This window comes from Neophocaena asiaeorientalis, unplaced genomic scaffold (assembly GCF_003031525.2).
Source record: "Neophocaena asiaeorientalis asiaeorientalis breed wild unplaced genomic scaffold, Neophocaena_asiaeorientalis_V1.1 scaffold14, whole genome shotgun sequence".
Classification (NCBI taxonomy): domain Eukaryota; kingdom Metazoa; phylum Chordata; class Mammalia; order Artiodactyla; family Phocoenidae; genus Neophocaena; species Neophocaena asiaeorientalis.
This window is the reverse complement of record NW_020175192.1, coordinates 2,619,295-2,631,843: the sequence shown is the minus strand read 5'-3', so window position 1 is coordinate 2,631,843 and position 12,549 is coordinate 2,619,295. Positions and strand designations below refer to the sequence as shown.

Here is a 12,549-nt window from a genome sequence, read left to right as displayed (position 1 = left end):
GAAAAAGGTGTCTCTGGCAGCCACTGTGTCCCCGCGGGGTAGGGAGCTTGTGTCCCTAGGCCCACGGTGCAGGGAGAGAGGCTCTGCCCCGATGCACTGCTGTTACCACCCCCTTGTCTGCGGCCAGCACCTGGGCTGTGAGGTTTTGTTTTTCTCTTCTAACTACAGTCCCGCATCTGGGCGGTCCCGCACCCCACCCTGGGGTGTTCATAGCAAAGGGAAGACATAAAGGCCAGAGGTAAACACGAATTTCCTATTGACACAACATTAATTCTCCTGCTTGGACAGGTGAATGTGCTTTCACTCACTTTACCAAGATTAATGATGTGTGTTTGCCCACTAAGAGAGGCCTAATGAAGGGCCCTGAATGAGAGCCTTCTGGGTTGGCTGTGGGAAAGAGGCCGGCAAGCTGCTCTACGTGGGGAGCAACCAGCCTCTCCACCACTGCCAACATCACCACCTTCCCCCTGGAACGAGTAGGACGAGACAACTGTTGGTTTAAGAATGTGTCCTGGGGACTTCCCTGGTGACGCAGTGGTTAAGAATCCGCCTGCTAACACAGGGGACACGGGTTCAATCCCTGGTCTGGGAAGATCCCACATGCCGCAGAGCAGCTAAACCCGCGCACCACAACTACTGAGCCTGCGCTCTAGAGCCCGTGTGCCGCAACTAGTGAGCCCACGTGCCACAACTACTGAAACCCACGCGCCTACAGCCCGTGCTTTGCAACAAGAGAAGCCACCGCAATGAGAAGCCCGTGCACCACAACGAAGAGTAGCCCCCGCTCGCTGCAACTAGAGAAAGCTCGTGTGCAGCAACGAAGACCCAACGCAGCCAAAAAATAAATAAACGTAAAAAAAAATATTTCCCCATATCAAAACATTAAAAAAAAAAAAAAAAGAATGTGTCCTGCCCCAGGGGGTTCTGATGGTTAGCCCGCCCAGCCCGCCCCCCCACCCCCGTACTCTGAAGCTCTCTTCCCACCTGTGCAAACTGGGTCCTCACCCCACCTGCCCCCAAAGCTGTCGTCAAAGGTCGGGTCAGCCTCTGGTTCATTGCTCTGAAGAGTGACAGAGTATTGGAGGGGCCAGGTCAGGGCATCTAAGGTGGGGCTTCCGGGAGAGAAGCATCAGGACCACCGAGGATGCTCTGAGCCCTTAGGGCAGAAGGCTCCTGGGCCTGCAAGTGACTGGTAACAAGACTGGATCTGAGCAGCTTCTGTTCTGTTACTCGTAGACTCGGCACAGCTCAAACATGGCAAGAAGGGGCCTGCAGCTCGACTCTTCTCAGCAGAGCAGCACAAGACAGATGATAGAGGAGGCTGCAGGGGGTGGCACGGCAGGGGGTGGCACGGCAGGGGGGGGGAGGCAGTTGCTACTCCAAATCCTGGACTCTTAGGGTCTCTGGAGGATTTCCTCAGCCTTGGGGGTGGGGCGGACACACCGCCCATCTCCTCCCAGGCAGCCTGAGACTGCAGACATGCCGCCACCCACCGGCCGCAACATAAGTGTGGCTCCCCACCAGGGCTAGGCGCTGCTCTCATCAGGAATCTGATCACGGCTCGGAAGAATAAAAGCTGGGGATGGGAGGTTTAACCCAGTCCCTTCCTGTCACGAAGGATGGTCCATTACCGGGGGCCAGAGTCGAGAGAGGAGAGCTGGGGAGTAAAGAGAGGAAGTGCGGGGACAGCTGTCAAGGAAGGAAGGCTGGGAAACCCGAACCCAGGGCAGCTCCCCTTTGGCCATCTGTCCCCATGTCCCTACAGGCTCCCTGGCAGGGCCAGCCTATAAGCAAACAACAGGGGTAAAAGAAACATTTTTTTACTCCAATAGTGTTCTTTGAGCTGTAAATTATAGAAACCCAGCTCAACCAGACTGAAGACAAAAGGGTGTGTCTTGTCTCCTGAAAAGGCTAGGCTTGGCTGAAACACTGTCACCAGTTCAGTCCCGCTCTCAGATCCTCTTTCCACCGGGCTGGTCCCTTCCCGGGCAGGCCAATGGCCAGGCCACTTGGCCCTCCAGGTAGAGAGGGAAGCGGGCACTCCCCAGAGCAACCTGGTCCTTCGCTCATTGGTCGGGACTGAGCTGCGGGCCCATCCCTGGACCAATCCATCACGTGACCAGGGAGCTGGCATTCACTGATTGGCTTAGAGTGGTGTCAATCATCCGTGCCCGGAGATGGGGGTGGGTCGGCCTGCCCACACAAGATCAAATCAAAAAAATGGCAGGTAGGTTGTTCTCCAGGGTGGCCTTATCAGAGGCCGCAGGGCTCCACACCCGGCGAGCCCAAACCACAGAAGCGTGCTGTGCCCTCTTCCTCCTCGCAGAGGGGAAGCTGCCGTTTACTGGGCAGTGCACAGCACTCTACAGCTTTCCCGCAGCTGGGCTGCAGAGCCCTCTGCCCTGGCTGTTTCCACCGTGGCATGTGGTGCCCCGGCCAAAGCAGCGCTGGAACTGCAAGGCCAACGCTGCTTTCTCTTCCAGAACATAGAGGCAGCGGGTTAGCAAATTCCTTAGTTAGGGCAGGGTCTCTCCCAAGAGCCCTTGGAGGTTTGAGTGTATTAGATCTTTCCATAGTATCACAGGCACAGGACTGATGCCAGTGGCAGCAGGAAACCAGAAGGGTCCTGCCATCTCTCTGTCCTTCCTGAGGAAGAAGACCCAGACCCTTTGCACCTTTTCTTGCACCCCTGCTGCCTTCCCTGACTATGTGGGTCTTTGTCTCCTGGGCAGGAAGGAAAAGTTGTAGAATTCAGCGTGGGTCACAGAACAACTCAGGGAGAGCCAACGTGAATTTAAGTCAAGTTGGGCTTCTAAGATCACCATTTGCCAAATTTGTCCACTGCCAAGTCCTGGGGCACTTGTTAACCAGGCACATTCCAGGGCCACACCCGCCCAACTGGGTCAGAATATCCCGGAAAGGCCCTGGGTATCTGTATGTCTGACAAGGCCTAGCGTCAGGCAAGCTTAGGAGACTGCCTAAATGAATATTTTCTCTGGCTGTGGCGTATCTGCTCCATCCAGGGACACTGGCCATCAATTATAAAGCAGCAGAAACCATACCAGGAAAAACGGCGTTCACCGTAACCGTGCACTGCAGTGCACTTGATCAGTGAGCCTTTGATGAGGGGACCTCATCTAGTCCTCTTGTGTCCTCTGTAACTTTCAGGTCCTCATACACCTGGCAGCTGACACAGCCCTGGCCTTAGAATGGAAAGACAAGGAGTTTTGACCTTGGGTACATAGATTCATAGCATTTGAAGCCACGTAAAACACAGCTGGAACCTGACTGTGAGCAAAAGAAGAGATCATTCTGGGGACAAGAAAGCAGCTGCTACAAGGCACACACACAGCCCTCCCAGGCAAGGCCAGAGCCACCTCAGGTGCGAGACTAGGCTCAGAGAGGCCCAGAGCTGAGACGCAGGGCGGCAACTGTTAGCAGTGGCTGACGAAGGAGAAAGGGGGATTTCAGAAGCACAGATCCCCGTGGGCATTTGGTGATGGGATAGAAAGCCCAACTTAGGTCAGTGCATCTCTATGTATCTAACAGTTTTTTGTTGAGCACCTAATTTGGGCCAGGCTCTGTGCTCTGAGAAAAGGAGGGTTGTCCATACACACTCACATGGTAATGCCCGCCGTCCATCTTCTCGCGCCTACAAACCACCCGGGGATCTGGCTACAAACGCAGATTCGGATTCGGGAGGGTTGAGATGGGACCTGAGGGTCTGCATTTCTAACAAGTGCCCAGGACCATGTCTTAGGGTATCGAGGCTTCAGAGCAGGACGTATAGACCCACATGCCTTCAGGGATCAGGCGGGGGATGGAGCCTGTGGGGACCGGGCTGGGGATGTGCCAGGAAATCGTGAGGGTCACTCACGGGACCAGACTTGCTCGGCCTACAGACCAGCTAAAGTTTCTGTAAATGCACTGTTCTGCCCCCCAAAGAAACACGTCTGCAAACTGAATTCAGCCCTCAGCATCCGACTTGACTCTGTGCCCCAGAGTCCAGAACCTCAGGTTTTTGGCAGGTAAATGAATCTGGTCACACACGAGGCCTTCCATGATCTCCCAATAGCAGCTGACCTGCCGGGGCTTGAGTACTTATAGGAATGGGTAGCTGTGACTTTGAACCTGCCTGTCCCACTGTGAAGAAGACCCGCTTAGGACTGGCTCTGCCGCTTCCTGGCAGAAGGAAGGAGAGGGTGTGAGCACACCAATGTGGGAATGCCCACCCCCTTTTACACCTTGCAGGTGACTTCAGTGCATCTTCTGCTGGGTCTTGCTGATAACCACATCAGCTTCACTTTACAGATGAGGAGACTGGATTTCCAGAGGTTGCCTAACTTGGTCACGGTGACCCAGCGACTACTTGGTGACATGGGGACCCAGACTCGGGCCTGTCGGCCTCCACAGCCCTCTTGAAATAACATAGCAGATACTGTTGGGTGTCTGTATATGCCACGCATGCTCGAGTTCTGATCTTACAGAGACCGTGTGAGGTATGTATAATTACTCCCATCTTACAGATGAGTAAACTGAGGCTCAGAGGTTAAGTCACTCGCCCAGTGACACAGAGAGTGGTGGCGCCAGCGTTCGAGCCCAGCTCTAACTGAACCCAGTCCCCTCTGCCATGCTCAGGCAAAGACTCGGGCTGGCTGGTATCTGGGCTCAAATCCTGGGGGTGGCTGAGAAGGAGGAGGGATTGCCAGCAGTGAGATTTCAGTCCCCATTCTTTTCTTGGATTGTTGCCATCGGGATATGGCCATTCGGAACCTGCTAAGACACTGTCATCCCTAGCTTCAGCCCCGCCCTGCTCGGGACACGTCAGGTCTTTCCTACACTGGAAGCCGCAAGCGGGAGGGCTGTGGACGGGGCAGAATCTTGCCTGCCTTGGGAGCCTCCTGGGCTGCTGGCAGGGCAGGACTCGGTCGCTCTCAGGAGCCTAGGGCTGAGCGTCTTTCTCTTTATTCATCCCACAGGAGAAAAGTGTCTCCTGTGGTCAGAGGGAAGTTGCCAGAAGCATGAATATTCTTAAAGTTGTGTAGTTTTCTTTAACTCAGCATGGACAGGAAGGCCCTTTGTGACCAGGAATGGAGAAGGAGAAGGGGGGTGCTATGGCTTATGATTTCTTTATGATGGATGAAGTAAAATAGTCCTGAGTTCCTCCCAGCTACACACACACACACACACACACACACACACACACACACACACACACACAACACACGGTGTGCACGCATCCACAGAGGGCAAAATTTATCCAAATTACCCTCGGGCATCTGGGCCATTCACCTGTGGCTCTTCCCCTCCTTCAAACTGGGAATCTGGTCCCTAGATGAGGCCTGAGCAGTACCTCTTCCTCGCTTGGCCCCATACTTGGGAGCAGGGGTGAGGTAGGGGGACTGCAGGAAGCTGGAGGCCTTGACTCAGAGGTTCCAGTGGCAGGTGTCCCAGAACTTGGACATTGGAGGAAGTTTTGTTTAGCTCAGCAAATGTTTCCTCGGCAGAAAATATTTTCCCTCCACTTGATATAATACTGACCCCAGACAATGTGAATCAGACATGCAAGAATTATAGCTATAATAGAGTGTTAGGATTGTAATACACTACGGAGAAGGCAAACGAGCCCAGTTTTCTTGTCCCTGGCTTCTCCCCACGCCTGCCTCATGACTTGGCACCTGCCTTATGTTGAAAGCCTCCTCTGGCCAGCAGGCCCCAGACTCTCCTCAAAGTGCTCAGGAACTCCTGGGCCCCGTCTGGCTCACAGAGTTTTTCGTCTCTGTGGCTGTACCCGGAGGGTCCTTGGGTCCTCCCAGGTGGCCATCCGGCCTGCTGCAGCTCAGGACCCCCGTGTCAGCTTGGGGCCAGGAGCACACAGGGCAGGTGCGTCCTTATTTCCTTCCCACCTTACGTGGAGAGAGACCGAGTGTGGGCCTCATTGTGGAATGAGGATCACAGCTCAAAAGCATCCTATATCTTCTTGTTATGGCCCTCCGTCCTCCAGGTCCAGTAGGGTTATTATGAAGCCTTGGTGCCGCTGTTTCCAAGAGGCCCCGAGTTGGGGTCTCCCTCCCACCCTCCTTCCCGCTCCAGGCCGACTGCACCAGCCCAGTTCTCCCACCCTTTGGGGCCCAAGGGACCACAGAAGGACTTGCTGGGACAGCAAAGGGGGCAGGCTGCTCACAGCTTGGAGGCCTTGCTGGAGCTGGCATAGATGGTTACAGCTGGAAGGTCCTGAAAGCACATCTCATCCCAGCCTCTGGTTTTACAGGAGAGGCCTGTAAAAGGCACTGCCCCTCGCGGTAGACGTGAAGGCCTGGGCGTCAGCTCAGGTGGCCTCATCCCACTTCTGGAACTTGGTGTAGGTACCTTCTGGGCCTGTGTTTTCTCATCCATGCAAGAGGGACAAGCCCTCCTCCCGGGTTTCCGGTGGGGTCACGTGACATAGTCGGGCCTTCCACGTGGGACGAGTTAGTAGGTGTTCGGTCGTTGTCATTGCTGCTGTTCTCTGCCCCGGGATCTTTTCCTTACGGTACCGAATTCCCCACAGATAATTTCCCCCATGAGGCCATGAGCTCCTACAGGTCAAGGACCCTGCTGAACGCCTCTCGGGCTTCTGTACTATGGCGCTGCCTGGCGCATACCACCGAGACTTACCCACGCCTGCAGGTTTCCTGATTCCCAGAGCCCTGTCCCCCGGGGGGCAGAGACGCTGCCCTCTGGAGGGGCCCCCCGGCAGCTGGCTCGCCTGGGACCCCCACAGACAGTTTTTCGGAAACACATGAGCCATGGGGAGGTTTCTGGGACTTTTATTTTTACCCTTTATTTGTTAAAAGCCAGTGAAGATGGGCGACTGCTTGGTGCCTTTTGTGCTGCATTCCTCTAGGGCCTCACCCACCCCGCCTGCTGCAGCCCCCCGTCCTTCCCACCTGCTGGGCAGCGCCCTCCGCAGCACCAGCTCCAAGGCCAGGCTGCAGGGTGCTCCCGGGAAGGGAGGGTCGTGGGTTCCATGCGAGCCCCTCCCGCCAGGTCCTCTCCTCTCCTGTGGGGGTACCCCATTGGAGGAACAGGTGGTTCTGAGGTCCCTTCCTGCCCCGAGTCCCTCTCCGGCGGGATGCTCCCTTCTCTCTGGGGGTCCTGTCCTTGCACTGGCAGGCACCGAGGGGAGCCCAGGTGGAAGGCTCTGGGGTGCAGCATGGATGCCGGTGTTTCTCACCTTCTCTCTGCCTCTTACCCCAGTGGGTGCTTCTATTCTCTTCCCGTCCTGGGTTGGGGGATCCCCTCTGAAGGCAGAGTGGAGAAGGAATCACAGGAGGACAGCTCCTACCAAGGGCACGATCCTTGAGTTGGGTGTCAGGGGTATTCCTTCTTTGCTGGGACCCATTTCCCCTCCCTGGGGTGGGTTTCCTCCCACCTGGATTAGGTTTTGGGCTCTGGCCCTTCAAGTGGGATACTTCCTGTGCCAGGGTCCGAGGAGGGTCCCTGGACATGCCAGCTCTTCTTCTGCAGTCAGCCCACAGGGAGACCCTTGCCGGAGCCAACAGTTTCCCTGGGGGAAGGCTCCCCTGCCCCCCCAACTGCCACGGTGGCGTGTCTGGGACCCCACAGCCAGTGTTCTGGCTGCAGAGCCTGATCGCTTTTCATCTACCTGTGTACTTAGAATCTGCAGAGCTGGCAGGGCCAGGCCTGGGCCCACAGAGGTGCAAGACGGCGGAAGGTGTGCCCGGTCTCAGGACAAGTTCACGTCTCCCTCTTTGCCCCCTCCTCCCTTAGGAGACTGGCCTCCTCCCCACCCTCCTTCTTCCCCTCCATCTCCTGCTTCTCCCCCTCCATCCTCCCCCCACCCCACTCCTCCCCCGCAGCCCCCGTTAGACTTTTGGGAACCGCGGGGACGCGGAGGCCGGCGGGGTCAGCCGTGCGCGCCCAGGCTGAGCACGGAGAAGGCGGCGCGGTGCTTCCGGAGCAGCAGCCGGATCTTCTCATCGTCTGAGTCGGGGTCCAGCGGCTTGTTGTACTCGTCGTCATCATTCTCCGAGGCCGCGCGGTCCCCTCCGGAGGCCCGGGGCGTGGAGGACGAGGGTTCCAGGGCACTCTTCTTCCGCCACTTGGTCCTCCGGTTCTGGAACCACACCTGGGAGGAGAAGGGCCCTGAGGATCACGCTGGCACGCAGCGTGCACAGGGCCCCTTTGGGGAGGGCGGCTCCACTCGGTGGCAAGTATCCCCCTAGCCTCATCTTTTTTTGTGTGTGTGTGCGGTACGTGGGCCTCTCACTGCTGTGGCCCCTCCCGTTGCGGAGCACAGGCTCCAGACGCACAGGCTCAGCGGCCATGGCTCACGGGCCCAGCCGCTCCGCGGCATGTGGGATCTTCCCGGACCGGGGCAGGAACCCGTGCCGCCTGCATCGGCAGGCGGACTCTCAACCACTGCGCCACCAGGGAAGCCCCCCCACCCCACCCCCCCCAGCCTCATCTTGATCGTAAAATAAATGGTTCAGCAATGGACTAGGCTGTCATAGTCACACTAGTTTTTTTTTCTGAGGGGGGCAATAAAATAAAAATGAATGTGAGTGCAGCAGCCCTTTCATCTTAGCTCTAACCCTCCCTGCGGTGTATCTGCCTCTCCTTTGCCATCTGAGTACTTGGGTGGAAGGGGCTGACGTGCTTTTAACCTCACAGACCTCCACTGAGCTTCATGAATCATTGCCCCCCAGCTATACAAATAACACATGCTCATTACTGGAGACAGAAGCGTGCAGAAAGGACCCAAAGAAGCAGAGTGGCACGGAAAGGGCTTCCTCTTAGACTCGGCGCTTCCTCTCCTTGGGAGTTAACATTGGCTGGAGGGAGCTGCGTGGGGGGGTGGCCGGCTGGAGATGCAGCGCCCTGAGGGAGCCCAGGCCAGGGTCCCCGGCTGCCCCTGTGCTTCCTTCTCCCCTCAAGCCCGTCGCCTTGTCACAGTGCCGGGCAGTTACAGCATAGCCCAGAGCTTGCTTCTTTTGGTGCCCCCCGCCAGAGCCCCTCAGGGAACAGTGAGCCTCAGAGTTGCCACGTGTCCCCCCGGGAGCCTGAGGGGACAGAAGCTGCCTTACCCACCGAGCTCAGGCCCGAGGTGTGCAGTGTGAGAGGCAGCCTTGCCCCGAGCTGAGCAAAGAGGCTCAGACTTCATGGGCAGGCGTGGGGGGGAGTTATCTTCACTTTCGAGTTTGGTGAACCAAGGTGGGCTCGTTTGCCTGGCTAATGGAACAAGCCTGAAGCCAGCTCTGATCCGGCCCAGAGGCTGCCATCAGCTCTTGAAACTTCTAGCCTCGACCGTGCGGAGGAGGGGCAGGCATGAGGTTAGAGCCCTCTAATCCAGGGTACTCACTTACCAGCCGGTGACCTGGGGCAAGAGGCTCGGCTGAGATTGTCTCTTCACCTGTGAGATGGGTAATAAGGCCCACCGCCAGGTTGCTGTGAGGTTTAAATGGGCTGCTACACATAAGGCTCTCAGAACAGGGCTCAGGAGATGACAGCCATTTGGTGTTAGGGTCATTATTACCGTCTCCAGGGTTAGGTGGGCAGGCAGTGCCCAAACACCAGGACGGCCTCCCACTGAGCTGCGGTTGCCAGGAGAGTGGGGCTCCTCGCTGCCAGGCAGACACCTTCTTGTCCTTCACACACTCACCTTGACCTGTGACTCGGTCATCCCCAGCGAGTATGCCAGCCGCGCCCTCTCGGGACCCGCCAAGTACTTGGTCTGCTCGAAGGTCTTCTCCAGGGCAAAGATCTGGTGCCCTGTGAAGGTGGGCCGGGTGTGCTTCTTCTTGTGAATGCTGTCGCTCAGGGGGTCCGGGGCTGGTGGGAGGAAGGAAGTGTGCGGTTCGCGGGGTTGGGGGTGTCAGCCCTGCCCCGCCTCTCCCACAGGGTAAGCGCCCGTACGGAGAAGCTGCTGAGGTTGCAGGGGCACGGTGGCACCTCTCACCCAAGCAGCATACCTCCGCCATGTCTGGGTGGGCGGGGACCCCGAGGGCGCCTGCCCCAGGTTTCAGCTGATTAGGGCCAGAGGATGCTTGGAACTGGGTCTCCTTGTGTAATGCCCTCACTACGCAGTGATGCAGCCACACCCCGAGGGGCGGTAGGAGTTTCCTCTGGGTCTCAGGGATGTTCTTTCAGGTCACCGAGAAACGGATTTAGCACCTTCCACCCACCGTCAGGGCCCCAGGGGCCTGGGAGTTCCCCCACTTCCTTGCTCTTGAGATCCCATTTTCCAGGTTTTTGGGAAACTAGAACCATAAGCTCCAAGTTACTGCTCTCCCCTGCCACCAGGCCTGGGAGTCGTGGCTTCAACCCCATGGAGAGTCTGGACGCGGAGCCTCAAGAACTGACCCCTGCCCGGCCAGGGCAGCCTCTTGGGAGCTCGGCGGGGGGGGCGGATAGGGACCAGGGGAAGCAGAATGCCCACGTGCAGGGCCTTGTGCAGTGCAGCCGACCCTCACACCCCATGTCCTCACTTTACAGGTGAGGAAGCCGAGGCACAGAAAGGAGATGAGGCCTCCTGAGAGGCTGTCACCCTCAGTCCCCCCGCCTTGTGTTAATCCAGCCACTGACTCAGATACTTCCCTGTGTGTATACGTGCATTCAGGGTTGAAGAGCAGGGGTGTGGAAACGGGGTGTGTGTGGGTAGGGGGACATGGAAGTGAGAGACAAGGACAGCTCAAGACCTAAAGCACCCACAAACCAGGTTATAGAATAGCTTCCAAGAGATGAGGTCTCGGCCCCCTGTGGGACTCGCCATGTTTCAGGCTGACGAGGGGTGTGAGGGTCCCGAGCAGCATAGTGGGCGGAAGGCAGGTGTGCTTCGGGCTTTCCTGGGCCGCCCCAAGCCCCTGTGCCAGTGGAGGAGCCCCCCGGTGGGACGAAGTGGAGGCCCCCTCTGCCCCTGCCTGATCCGGGCCCAGGGGTGGTTCCTGCAGCCACTGTCACTCCCCCTGCCTCCCGGGTGACGTTCCCCTGCCTGTGCACGACCTGCCACCTCCTCCAGGTCTGACTGGCATCCTGGGGGCCCCGGACCAGCTCTCTGAAAACCATGGTTTGGGGATGGGTGGGTGAGGTCCCCCGACAGCGAGGGCCCAGTGGGGCTGGACTCAGCAGCTGCTTGAGGAGGCTGGGTGGTACGGGCGCTGTTGTTGACATAAACCCCGAGGAGGGAAGCAGGCCCCCTTGAAGGCAGCGGGACCGAGATGGGTTCAGGGTACATTCTGTGTCCCCAAGTGCTGCCGGCGCACGCGCGGGGGCCTCTGGGAAGGCGATGCAGTGGCAGATTCTCGCTGGGGACGGCATTTGCCGGCTTGGACGAAGTGGTGACACGGGCTCTGGGCGGGAGACGGAAGGTGAGCAGGACTGTACACAGGGTGGGGGTGAGCCGTGTGGTCTCCTGGGACCCCGGCTTCCCCAGGAGGGCAGCTGGTGAGGAGTGAGGGCGGGGGTCAAGACGCCCAACCGAGCGAAGCCGGGGTGGGAGGGGGAGGGGAGGAGCCTGTGCTGCGCCAGGTGGAGGCCCGGACCCTGGGGTCTGCCCCAGGCTGTCGGATGGCGGCCAGGACCCCTGTGAGCATCCGTTCCCGTCCCCCGTCCTCCCCCTCCCCGTACTCACTGTTGTCGCACGGCCGCCCACCTCGCCAGTCCTGGCCCATGTCCGCCCAGCAGTTCCGGGTCCGGGTGGGGTACTCGTTCCCCGCCTTGGAGAAATTCCCCACCTGGGGACCGTAGTAGACCCCCTGGGAGCCGAGCCCACCGAAGCCGGCCACGTGGGCGTAGCCGGAGAGGAGGCTGCTGTTCGGCGTGGCCACGGGCCTGCTGAGGATGTCCGTGATCCCGTGCGGGGTCCCGGCGGGCAGCTGGGGGCCCAGCCCCTGGGCGCTGAGCTTGTAGAAGGAGTTCTGCACAGAGTACTGGCACACAGGGGCCTTCACCTCCGAGAACTGAGCCAGCGGCGCGTTGTTCAGCAGGAACGGGCCCTGCAGGTTGGACTCCATGGCCCCGCCAAAGGGCCAAGGGGAGGTGGGAAGCCCAAATCCAGACCCCTACAGCCCCCGAGCTCCGGCCCAGAATCCCATGGCAGCTCCGGAGGGTCAAAGCTGCCCGAGCCCCAGGCTGCCCTCCCACCCAGGCATCCAGCCCAGCCCTTGCCCGGGGCCGCGACCACGTCAGCCGCGGGAAGTCAGGTGCTCCCAGGGCAGGTGCGAGCCCTCTGTCCCTGCCCGGCCTGGGGAGAGGTGCCTCCCCCCGCCTCAGCTCAGGCCCCTTCTCTGCCTCAGAGTCTAGGGATCCTCCATGAGAAGTTTCAAGTTCAGAGAAGCAACATTTCCCTGATAAAGATGGGGCCCATTAGAATACAGACCCGAGACTGGCTGAGCTGCTCGAGCCGCGTCGCCATTGGTGGAAACACTCACGGGCCTCACATTGGCTTTTCCTAGACAAATTGCACTTTGAAAGATTGACTGTAAAATCAGCCAGCGTGTGTGTGTGTGTGTGTGTGTGTGTGTGTGTGTGTGTGTGTGTGTGCGTGCG

The 12,549-nt window shown here is 58.6% G+C and overlaps 1 protein-coding gene across 1 annotated transcript; it reads right to left on the bottom strand.

Annotated features, from left to right (window-relative positions):
* Positions 1-7,909: 7,909 nt before the first annotated feature.
* On the bottom strand, positions 7,910-12,014 carry NKX6-3 (NK6 homeobox 3). The gene is made up of 3 exons (XM_024765162.1): positions 11,633-12,014; positions 9,665-9,834; positions 7,910-8,131 (listed from the first exon to the last, which is right to left on the bottom strand). Exons 1-3 carry the CDS (start codon positions 12,012-12,014, stop codon positions 7,910-7,912), a joined length of 774 nt encoding a protein of 257 aa, XP_024620930.1.
* Positions 12,015-12,549: the final 535 nt, after the last annotated feature.

What these genes read in the sequence shown, in the direction of transcription:
- NKX6-3 (XM_024765162.1), bottom strand. Translation starts at nt 12,014, where the DNA reads ATGGAGTCCAACCTGCAGGGCCCGTTCCTGCTGAACAACGCGCCGCTG. An exon ending in TGGGCGGCCGTGCGACAACA is followed by an intron (nt 9,835 to 11,632) that starts GTGAGTACGGGG and finishes TCCTCCCACCAG; the next exon opens with CCCCGGACCCCCTGAGCGAC. An exon ending in TGACCGAGTCACAGGTCAAG is followed by an intron (nt 8,132 to 9,664) that starts GTGAGTGTGTGA and finishes TTCTCCTCCCAG; the next exon opens with GTGTGGTTCCAGAACCGGAG.